We start from the raw sequence: 12,419 nt of genomic DNA on the forward strand, positions 1-12,419 counted from the left end.
AATTTTACCAATATTAAATTTGTTTATGGAAAAACTTTTAAATTTTATATAATCAAATTTTCCTTTTAATCTTCTGTGGTCCTCTCTGTCCCTTGTTATATTTTCTAAGGAAACTTGAATTATTTTGACAAATGGGTGGGGGACATCTTGTATAAGAGGTTGTGTTTATGTTCTACTAAATCAAATGATTCTTCATAATAAAAAAAAGTAAGCACAGTGGGATCACATATTCTCCATGTCTTTCAGTTAACTGTTCAATTCAGGTTAATTTTTAGCTTGCTTATTGACTTAACTCTAGATTTTCACTTATTAACGGTAAAAGCAGAACAACAAGTACAAAATGTATAAACTCACAAAGGTCATGTCTGAAAAGTTGGTTTCTGTTCTGCTGCTCTTGAATATCTGTTGCTTCCATTTTTCAACTTGTGGGAAAGTGCTGGTGTGCCCTATGGAGAATAGTCATTGGATTAATTTAAAGACCATCTTGGATGAACTCACACAGAGGGGACATGTGGTGACTGTGTTGGTACCTTCTATTACACTTCTCATTGAACCCACAACATCTTCAGGGCTTCACTTTGAGGTTTTTCCTGCACCATATATCGAAGAGGAAATAAAAAACTTTGTTGAAATGCATTTGAAGGATTTGATTTATATGATACCAAGTATGCCATACTGGAAATCAATGATAAAACTTCATGAACAGAAAAGCTTTCTTAATCAGTTTTTGAAATTAATTTGTGAGAGTGCAGTGTTTAACCAGGAGCTCATGCAGAAGCTCCAAGACACTGGTTATGACTTGCTGATCTCAGATGCTCTGTTTCCTTGTGGGGGTCTGATAGCTGAGAAGCTTGAACTTCCTTTTGTGCACAGTCACCGGTTCAGCTTGGGAAACAATTTGGAGAAATATTGCGCAAGACTTCCACTTCCACTTTCCTATGTACCTATTCCCCTAGGAAGACTGACACACAAGATGACTTTTATGGAGAGGGTGAAGAATACGATGCTTTCCTTTCTCTTTGATTTTGGGTTCCAGTCATTAGACAAAATATGGGACCAGCTTTTCACTGAAGTATTAGGTAAGGCTGCATGTTTTCAGAGGGGCTTTGCACAAAGTAATGCTACTTTTTGTTCTGTCCCTCAAGGGAATTACTGCTCACTACTCCATGCTATAACTTGCTCATTTGAGAACATACAGAGACTGGAAAAGTTTCAACAGAAGTCTTGATTAGTGTAGGGAAGCCAACTCTTGGCATATGTTAACTTTATCTAATGGAACTGGGCTACTTATTTGCCAGTCAAGAACAAGTAATTTTCATTAGAAAAATCCTTGATGGAAATCAACTCTCAATACCAGAGAGTCCTTGTGTTTCACCTGTCCTAATATACAGCTTTATGACTCCCAAATAGACTGTTATAGGACCACCGTTTATCATTCTATTAGCTAATTCCAAGGTTTGGATCATTCATTCTTTTATTGGTTCTTCTGTGTCACCACCTAACCCACCTCCCCACCTCTCAACTCTGAAACCTTAACTTGAGAATCCTTGACATCGAACCTTGCTTATGAAGGGTGATGGAGCTTCTGTTCTTTTCTCTGCTACTCAGCTCTCTGAAATTACCATTCAATTCTTCTTTGAATTTTTGTTTTACTTTGATTACTAATAACTTCAGGTAGGGATTGAAAATAACAAAGACAGAAAAAGGTTAAAGGTGTCACAGACCTTCAGGATGATCCAAGTCTCCTATGCAGAGGTACAGGAGGACTAGATGTTAATCCTTCTCATTTAACTGTTATTTCTGGTGAAACCTTTTGTCCAGATTTAGCCATTGCCTTTAGGGGCCCCATTCTTCCTGGTCTATATAGTCTAGCTGAGACAGAGTCAGCTTGCCAAGGTTATTAGATTTCTAAACCAGAATTGGGATTGGGAGTAGCCAAGGTAAATAGCCACCTAGGAAGTGCATAGAACCCCATCCAGGGATAATCATATAACAGAGTTAATATTATGCACATATTTTTTTCTCTTAATTCCAGAAAATTACACTGTCTCTAATAGTTAACATTTATATCATCTTTTAAGTTTTGCAAAGAACTTTGTATTCTCCCATTCTATTTTCCTAATGCCCTGGGAGATTGGTGCTGTTATTATATTGATTGTCTTTCTGGTGTGACACAATAATTGCCTAAGGTAGGGTTTAAACACAGTTATTCCTGACTTCAAGTCCAGTACTGTATCTCCTCTGCTACATAACTGCCAAATACATATATATTTTTTCTGGTAAATTGAGTCAAGTCTGCTTTACATTAAACAGCTGTATAGTATGTTGAAAAGCATGTTAGATATAGGGTCCAGGAAATCCTGGCTGTGTCAATCTCTAGGTGTGTGACCTTGGACACTTAACACCTTTGGGCCTGCATCTATAAACTAGTCAGTCAATCTCAATATTTATTAAATGCCTACTCTCTGCCAGGCACTGTGATAAATAATGGGGATACAAAAAGTAGCAACAAGTCAGTGCCTGCCTTCAAAACACTCACAATCTAATGGAAGAGAAAACAAGCCAACAAAGATGTACAAACAAGCTGTGTATAGGGAAAATGCAAAACCATTAAGAGACGGAAGGTGCTAGGAGTAAGAAGCCTTGGAAAAGGTTTCCTGTGGAAGATGGGACTTTAGTTGAGACTCAAAGGAAGCCAGGGATGCCAGTAGGCAGAGATGGGGAGCAAGAACATTCCAGGCATGGAGGACAGCCAGAGAAAATGCCCAGAACTGAATGATGGAGAATAATAAATATAAGATAATACTAAATATAAGAGATATTTTATATCTACCTTGTAAGTTATGGAGAAGGGGATTTGTAAGTCTCAAGGTGCTGCATAAAGATGTTGAGATAATTATTATCATTCCCCTCATAGTCTTACCAGAAGGAAAGCACTTTGTAAGTCTTACAGTTTTGTATAAATATTAGGGCTAGGGATGAGACTGGACCTGTGATTTCATTGGTATATGGAACTGCTAGCTGAGTAAACACTCTCTACCAAAGCTGATTGGCAACTTTGCAGCAATTTATAGTCCTAGAGAGCTGCCCAGACATGGTCCCAAATACTACAAAATTCCTGTAAAGGAAAAAAATATAATTGGGAAATGTTTACCAAAATATTAAGATCACCTAGCCCAATGTTCTCATTTTGCAAATGAAGAAACTAAGGCTATAATTAAGAGGTTATCTAATCTTTCTTAAGGTCACAGGAAAAGCTAGGGGACACAGTGTATATAGGGCCCGGCCTGGAGTCAGGAAGAATTCTCTTCCTCAAATCTGGCTTTGGACACTTACTATCTGACCCTGGGCAAGTCACTTAAGCCTATTTACCTCAGTTTCCTCATCATTAAAATGAACTGGAGAAGTAAATGGCAAACCACTTCAGTATCTTTGACAAGAAAACCTACAAATGAGTGAGAAACAACTAAATAAAATGTCATAGGATTGCTACATAGCAGAGTTAGGATTTTGACCCAACTTCTCTGATTATAAATCCAGTGGCCTTTTTAGAACACCACTCCGACTGCTGCTGGAACATTACTTCTTTCTGTGATGACATTTGGAAAAGAAATACCATGTAGCAAATGCCTTTTCTAGTCACTTTCCCATTGGAACTAGCAGGTGGTACTGGGCAGAGAAAAGTTCCTTTCAGTGGGGGTGCTTGAGTGCCAGGAGAGGCTCGTGAAATGATTTTGATGATTGCAGGATCTGAAAATATAGATTCCAGGGATAGAAGTGTCCAGTCTAAGCCAAGCAATCAGCGAAGCACCAAGAGCTTGACTTTTCAGTCTTAGCCTGAGAAAAGCACCGTCACCTGTAAAGATTAGCGACAGTGGAGAGACCAGTTTCAGTTGAACTTTGGAGAAAGAAGTCAGATTTTAAGGAGTTGAGGATGAAATGGTAGGAGACAAGGCAGAGACAGCTTGTGTGGGCTAAGTGTTCTAAGAGTTTATTAATAAAAAGTAGAAAAAGAGAAGCAATAGATGAAATGGGTAATTGTTGAAAGATCTAGTAAAGTGGAAGAAATGGAAAATGAAAGGAAAAGAGGTGTTAGATGAAACATCCTAGAGGTCAGAGAGAGTAGTCTCAAGGGCAGGGAGGGAGTTTAATCTTGGGCAGTTGAAGGCAAAGGAAATGATAAGGTACACTTTTTAGATGTGGAGGAAAAGAGTTGAGAAATCTGAAAACAAGTGTCTTCAATTTAAATAAATAAAAAAAAGTAAAATGAGCATGCTGAGGATACAGATGTGGAGGCTTGGGAGGGGGTGAGGTTTGGAACCAAATAGGGAAAGAAAAAAAGTAAACAAAAGAAATTAATAAAATGATTTCCCCCTGGCTATGTAGGGTATTCATGCAAGTGCTTTAGGAATTTAGAAGAGAGACAGATCAGTTTGGAGAGTGAATATAAAGGTTTCATGAGGGACCTAGTGCATCAGGCACTTAGCACCTGAGTGATCTGCACAAGTAATCTCTGTCAAAGAGAAACCTACTTGAAATGGAAAGAACTGAAGAAATATGATTGTTTCAAGGCAATTTTCAAAGAATTCTTCAGAAGAGCGGCACAGGGTTCTGTGCTTGGTGCAGCACTGTTTAACCTGTTCAGCAGGGATTCATACATTCTAATCAAATCTGTTGAAGCCCTGGGCCTTTTTAGCCTCCCCTTTGCCTTGCCTTGTTAAATAAGAACCTTCAGTGCCAGGTCTCTAAAGGTCTTCCCCATGCTTCAGGCCTTCCTGTGTTGATCTGCTGTCAGGTACATTTCAGTAATTCTGTCTGCTGCCTTTTCACTTATTTTTGATGCATTCCTTTGTGTCCTGAGGACTTTTTCTGAAGTAAATCATTAGCAAGCATTATGACTGGTTCTATCTTTGGTGGAAAAATTGCCTCTTCCATCAGCCTGCATCTGAGCCTGTCTCTGAAAGTAATGTGGCACAAGCCTGTGAGTTCTAGGCCTTCGTGATCCTTGAACCTGGTTATCACTTGCCTGCTTTCTTCAAACTCTCTCACTGCAAACTAAACTTCTTTTCCTATTCAAAATTTGTACTCTCCTGACAGGATCCAGGACTGGAAGACAACTTTAGGGAACATCTAAACCAAACCATTTGTTTGTTAGATGAGGAAACTCAGGGCCAGAGAAGTTGGAGCTTTTCCTAGGACACAGGAATAGTACATGGAAGAGCTAGGATTTTGACCCAGGTTCTCTGACTATATATCCAGTGGTCTTTCCAGAACTCCACTCTGACTGCTATTGGGACTAACGCTGACTTCCTGTTTCTGGGATGCTTCCCAAATGACTTTACTGAACTAGGATAAGAGATGGACCAAATGCTTTTTTTAGCCACTTTCCTATTATAACCAGCAGGGGGCACCGTGGAGAGGACAGCATAGTTACATCTTTCTCAAGAAAACCCCAAGTGTCAGAACAACAACAAATTCCTTTGTATGCCCTCCTCTCTTCAAAGAGGGATGGAGTAGAATGCTCCCATGCCATGGGTGTCTTTACTTGTAAAGACTTGGTTTTGGGTGAAGTTTCCCCTCTAGTCACACCCTTTTCCCTTACCTCTCTCTATAGATTCAGAATAGAAATTACCAAGGTCTAGATCACACCTGCTGAACTTGGCAGTAGGTAGAGGCCAAAATTAAAATAGAATAAACTACTTCAGGGGAAGATAGGTATTTAGTGTCTCACTTTCTAAGTAATGGTATAATTATTGATTAAACTGGTTTGCAAATAAACCATATTAAAAGAAAGGGGAATTTTAATTAATATCAATTAATTACAATTTTTACTTATGATTTTTATTCATCATGAAATTTTAACATTAATGTTAAAAAATTACTTTGCTAAGCATTACAAGTTTTAATACATTTTTCAGGTTTTCTTACTGTTTACATTTAGTTAATGGGACGTATTACACTTCTTGTCAGCAATCACTTTATCATACTCCGGAATCATGTTTGAGATTGATTTTTTTAAGAAATTTGAAAACTAACCTTAGTAGCCACCTCATTTTCTGAGTTTACTTTCTTGAAAAACCATTGTTTCCCACTGAGATTTTTCAATAATTTGGATGCTTTGATTTGTTTTTCATTGGTGTCCAATTTGCTTAAGTCAGGATGTTTTGATTAGAAATGGTAATGAAGATTGTATTCCTTCGGAAAGGCTATTACTTCTTGGCAAACAAGGCAAAATATTTCTCGTGTAAGCAGAGAAGTATCTATTAATCCACTCCAGATTAAACACTCTATGCTCAATTTGATCTTCTGTTTCTTTTTATCACCCATTTTACAAAGTCACCCCAAAAACTTTAATGTTAGAACCAAAAAACCTCTAGAGCAACTGCTCACATACAAAGAAATACTTAACTGAGTGTCTGACCTTGGAGAGAACTCCAGACCCTCCTGTACCTTGGAGGGTGACCACGCAGCAAGGGAGGGGAAGAAGCCCTCCTGTTGTTGCTAATCATCCCACAGCAGGCATCAGCTGCATCGGTGCTCAGCTGCACTCACTTTGTCCCTGTTCAATGCCAGTAACAACCAAAAACACAGCAAAAAAAAAAAAAATACAACCCTTGCTCCTTTCAGACTAGAGACAGAATGAGTAGGGTTTGTTGTCACAGGTCATGTGACAAACAAGAGTGCACAGTGGCAACCCATCCGCCAAGTTACATGATGAGCACTTAGTGACTAGTGAAACAAGGGTTAAGTGGGGCATGGACAAATCACTCATTACATCTTTACTTTCTTTCACATCCTCTATATTTTTAATGGACAGCCCAAAATGCTTTGGTGGGCTGCAAGCGGCCTGCAGGCATGTTCTAGTTTGTTGTTGTTGTTTAGTTGTTTCTGACTCTTTGTGACCCCATTTGGAGGTTTCTTGGCAGAGGTACTGGAAGGGTGATACTGGAGTGGTTTACCATTTCCTACTCCAGGTCATTTTATAAATGAGGAACTGAGGCAAACAGTGTTAAGTGACTTGTCCAGGGTCACACTACTAGTAAGTGTCTGGGACCAGATTTGAACTCAGGAAGATGAGTCTTTCTGTCTTCAAACCCAACACTCCATCCACTGCACCACCTAGTTACCTCTAGGTCTAGATATCTTCTTCAGAATAACTTGTTATTGCTATGAACTGTGAATAAATGATTCACTTAGTTAAAACTCTAGTTTAAAGTCTTGTTGAAAGATTTGTCAAAGTATTAATATAACATAGCTTCTGAGCCCCCAGACAAGGCCTAAGATCTGGTTACTAGAACAGAGTGAATTCTCCTGATGTATTTTTCATTCTTGTGTAAATTTCACTAGCCACTGGAATTTCCCATTAATTCCCCTCTATACTCTACCTTTGAGTTCCTTCAAAAAGGAGTACTTGAATGCTTGGAAAAGCTGATCGGAAGGTTTTGCTGATTGTAATTCCTTATAACATAGATTTCATGAATACAAGAAACCAGTCAAAGCCAAGAAATCAATGAAGAAATGAAAGTGATTAAGAACTGAAAAAAGTCCATTACATCGAGAAATTAAGACGTCTTTTTATGAATGGAGAGATGCAAAGTGACGTGAGCAGAAACAGGATATCTATGTTTCTTCTCTAACAGCAATATTATAAAGATGAACAACTTTGAAAAACTTAGGTACTTTGATTAACAAAATGACCAACCACAATTTCAGAGGACTCATGATGAAACATGCTGCCCACCTTCAGACAGAGAGCTCATGGACTCAGAGTGAAGATTGAAGCTTTTTCTTTTCTTTCTTTTTCCAGAGTGTAGAGGTAAGGAGACATGGCTAATTTAGGAATTTGTTTTGCTGGCTTATACATATTTGCAGGGTTTTGTTTTTCTTGCTTTCTCAGTGGAGGGAAGGGAGAGGTGTAAGGTAGAGAATTCAGAGCTAAAAATAAAATAAAATTGAGTTCAAAATACTTTTTAAAATAGATTAGGAAATCTTTTGTCACCATGGAAAGATCAGCTTAGATGAACAATGGAGAAAAAAGTCTGACTGCAAGGAATTGAGGAAGCAGTGGAAAGTGAAAAAGTAGAGACCGCTCAAGAAGCCAAGGCAGCTCATGTGGGCTAACTGTTCTAAGAGTTTATTAATAAAGAGAATTTAGATGAAATGGGTAACTGGATGGAAAGATCTAGGGAAGTGGAAGAAAAGAGTGAAAGAGAAAAAGGAGATGATTAATGGAAGAATCAATCACCTGATCACATCACTTGATCATAGGAGCCTAGGCAGAGGTTTAATCTTGGGGAGTTGGAGAGAATGGTCAATAATATGATAGATTTTTAGATGTGGAGGAATAGTGAAGAGGAACATCAAATGAGGTGGCCTCCATTTAAGTAAATGCAAAAACAAGATCAGCATGCTGAGAATGAGTGGTGCAGGGATAGATTTGGAGGCCTAAAAGGTAAAAAGGTTTGTTAACCAATGTAAGGAAAGAAAAAGGAAATAGATAAAAAAAATTAAGAATATAATTAAAGAATTTTCCTGCAGCTGTGTGGTACATATATACAAATTCTGTAGGATTTTAGTGGAAGGCCAGCTCACTTTGGATAGAGTAAAATGTAAGGGCTTCAGAGTGACAAGGAACGGACAAGTAATTTCTCTGAGCTTCAAAGAGCCTATATCTTTCAAATATATGTTAACTTAGGAGGTCAGACTAGACAATTTCTAAATTCCCTTCTAGCTCTAAAGTCTTTGTTCCTCTGATCCAATGGTAAAAAAATAGTTTGAAACCATAGAAGTTAAGGACTGAAAAAAGGCCTTTGCTGATTAAAGTATCCTAATACTTCAAGTACAGTCATCCTGTCTTCAAATGTTGGATGGCCTTTTAAAACTTTGTCAATAAGAAAATGCCTATTTCTTTTTAATACTGATAACTTTTTTAGAAATTATTTTTATTTTCAGTTCTCCCCATCCTTTGAAGAGGCAAGAAATTTAATATTCATTATACATATGAAACCATGAAAGAAATTTCTCTATTAGCTATCTTCTTTAAAAAAATTAAAAAGAAAAAATATGCTTTAATGTATACTGTTAATCCATCAGTTGTCTCTCTAGAGGTAGATAACATTTTATAACATGAACCTTTTGGAGTTGTGGTAAATCATTGTAATGATCAGAGTTACTAAATCTTTTACAGTTGATTATGTTTAGAATATTGCTAGGTTTTTAAGAAATAAGACTTTTATCAGATAATTTTTTAATAAATTTCCCCTCAGTTTTCTGTTTTTCTTCTAATTTTGGCTTCACTGGTTTTGTTTGTACAAAAACCTTTTTAATTTTATGTAATCAAAATTACCCACTTTACTTCCTGTAAACTTCTCTATCTATTCTATGGTTCTGAACTCGTCCCCTTTCCATAGAACTAACAGGTAATTTCTTCCATCCTCTCCTAATTATCACCCTTTATATCTAAATTGTGTACCCATTTTGAGTTCTTGGCATATGGCAGGAGATGTTGGCATATATCTAATTTCTGCCAGACTATTTTATAGTTTTCCCCTCAGTTCTTGTGAAATATAGTAAGCTCTTGATGCAATAGCTGGGATCTTTGAGTTTACCAAACATAAGCCTACTAAGATCATTTGCTTCTGTTTATTATGTACCTAATGTGTTCATTTGCTTTTGTTTATTATGTACCTAATCAATTCCATTGATCAGCCACTCTACTCAACAAATACCAAACTGACTTGATGATTGCCACATTGTAATATAGTTTAAGATCTGGTACTGTTAGAGGCCCTCTACCTTCACATTTTTTTTTCATTTATTCCCTTGATAGTATTGATCTTTTTTTCCTCCACATGAATTTTGTTGTTGTTTTTTTTTAGCTTAATAAAGTAATTCTTTGGTAGTTTGTTTAGTATAATACTGCATAAGTAAATCAATTTACATAGTGTTGTCATTTTTTACATTGGTTCCACCTACCATGAATAATTATTACTTGTGGGAAGAGTACTTTATAATTAAGTTCATACACTTCATGTGTATGTCTTGGCAAGCTGACTCCCAAGCATTTTCTGCTGTCTGCAGTTACTTTACATGGAATTTCTCTTTCTATGTTTCCCTATTAGATTTTGTTGGTAATGTATAGAAATTCTAATGATTTGTGTGGGTTTATTTTATATTCTGCAATTTTGCTATGAATGCTGATAATCTTTTACACAGTTCTTCCTTTCACTGAGCCCAAGTTTACTTCCCTATAACTTCTAGCCTTTGGTTCTACCTCTGCCCTTGTAGCAGCCACCTCAAGTAAATCTCCTCCTTCTGCCTAATAGCTCGGTAGGGATTTGACGGTTTAGTAGCCTAAGAATTCTCTTTTGCAGCTTTGAACACACCCAGGTCATTCAACCATTTCTCATTCAATGCTTCCTGGTACTTTTCATTCCTGTTGTTGGGGTCCAATTTGTCCATCACTTCTCATCATAACTGTTTTCTAGACAAGGTCAGACCAGGGCAGTGGAGCCACCTCTTCCTTTTTTGCTTTTCTTTTCTTTTCTTTTTCTTTTTTTTTTTTTTGCTAGACACTATATTCAGTATTTACTAGCTGCATGACTAAATCACTTCATTTCCCTGAGCCTCAGTTTCTTAATATATTCTGTAAACTTCAAGGTGCTATGTAAATGTGATTATACCTATACATACATACACACACATATTTCAGAAGTTATCAATGTGGCTCTTAACACATAAATGCACACACACACACAGTGTCTTAAAAGTCTTAGTGAGCTTTTTACCTACTAAAGCTTGAAGTTTTTAGAAAACCCTGCATGTTATTTCTATTTTTGTTGTTCAGACCTGTGATTTCATCAGGATTAGGAACTCTCTGATATTGGAACTCCTACTGGTTCAAATAAGCAAGTTGTCTCTAAATTCTAGTCTGAGAGAATTATCTGTGGCATATGGAGGTTAAAAACCTTACCCAGGGTCATATAGCCAGAATGTGTCAGAGGCAGGACTGACTCTAACACCTAAACACAGGTTTTAATTATAATTATTATTCATTTGCAATAAATATTTTAACCCTGGTCATACTGGTACTACACTCTTGGATTTATTCCTGCCTCACTAAGTGCTCCTCCTCTGACCCTTCTCATTTTGGTAACCTTAGCTGAAATTTCCCCAGGCTCTGTCCTTGGCAATTTTTCTTTTTCTCTGTGTTCTTTTGCTTGACTGAAATGTCATAATTTCCATTATATAGATGACTCCCAAGCTGATATCTCCAGTCCTGATCCAACCTATCTATGGAATTTCATTCTAGTACTTTCAATTACTTCAGAAGTTCCACCTGGTTATTCCTATAGGCACCGAAACTCAACATGTCCAATACCTGAACTCATACTCTCCCTCATTTGGAAAAGGACAACTGGGAAGGTCATAGCTTTACTTCTACTATTTCCTACCTGTGTGACCTTGAACAAGTGACATTATCTATGCTTCAGTGTCCTTATATCTGAAATCTGGGAGTTAAACTGAATGACCTTTAAGGTACCTGATATTTCTCATTCTCTGGTAATGTGATTCTGTTTTTTAATTTTTTTTTTTTATTTTTCAAGTAAGTTTTTTTTTATTATTAATTTATCCCTCCTACTCCCCCCACTTCCACACCCACCCTGAGAAATTTTTTAAATAATATTCATTGATACATACCTGCATGGCCTGGAAAAAGAAATCTCCACATTAGCCACATCCAAAAATGTATGTTTCTTTCTTCATTTCAAGTTTGTCACCTGTTCTTCAGGAGGCGAAGGGTGTTTTCATCTTCATTCTTTTGGACTTGTTGCATTGATCATAGTCCTAAAATCTTTCAAAGTTATCTTTCTGTACAATGTAATCATTGTACAGATTATTCTGCTTTTTCGCTATGAAACAGTTCATAAAGGTTTTCACAATTTCCTCTGAAATTGTCCATGCCATAATTCCTTTCTTTAAAAAAAATTATTATTTATTTATTTTTAGCCTTCTTTTAAAAAATATTTTAAGTTCTGAGTTCTCTCCCTCCTTCTAAACTCTCCCCTACTCATTGTGAAGGAAAGAAATGTGATATTAATTATGCATGTGAAATCATACAAAATATTTCCACGTTAGACATGTTGCCAAAGGAAAAAAAAAAGAAAACGAAAGTGGAAAAAAATTGTACTTCAATCTACATTCAGACTCCATCAGTTCTCTCTCTGAAGTCAACATTTTTCATAATAAGTCCTTCAGAATTGTCTTGGATCATTGCATTGATCAGAATGGCTAAATTATTCAAAGCTGATCATCATACAGCATTTTTCCTACAACTATAGATAACATCAACAATCACTTCCATAAGCTTTTGAGTTTTAAATTTTGCTGTTTTTATGAGGGGGTGGATAGAATAGAGG

General features: G+C 36.8%; 1 protein-coding gene across 1 annotated transcript; it reads left to right on the forward strand.

The window, feature by feature from the left end:
* The first annotated feature begins 384 nt into the window (after nucleotides 1-384).
* LOC114039720 (UDP-glucuronosyltransferase 2A3-like) lies at nucleotides 385-7,556 on the forward strand. The gene is made up of 2 exons (XM_027857577.1): nucleotides 385-1,079; nucleotides 7,471-7,556. Exons 1-2 carry the CDS (start codon nucleotides 449-451, stop codon nucleotides 7,512-7,514), a joined length of 675 nt encoding a protein of 224 aa, XP_027713378.1. The 5' UTR covers nucleotides 385-448; the 3' UTR covers nucleotides 7,515-7,556.
* Nucleotides 7,557-12,419: the final 4,863 nt, after the last annotated feature.

The sequence above is a fragment of the Vombatus ursinus genome, unplaced genomic scaffold (genome assembly GCF_900497805.2).
Source record: "Vombatus ursinus unplaced genomic scaffold, bare-nosed wombat genome assembly UNPS02012179.1, whole genome shotgun sequence".
Classification (NCBI taxonomy): Eukaryota; Metazoa; Chordata; class Mammalia; order Diprotodontia; family Vombatidae; genus Vombatus; species Vombatus ursinus.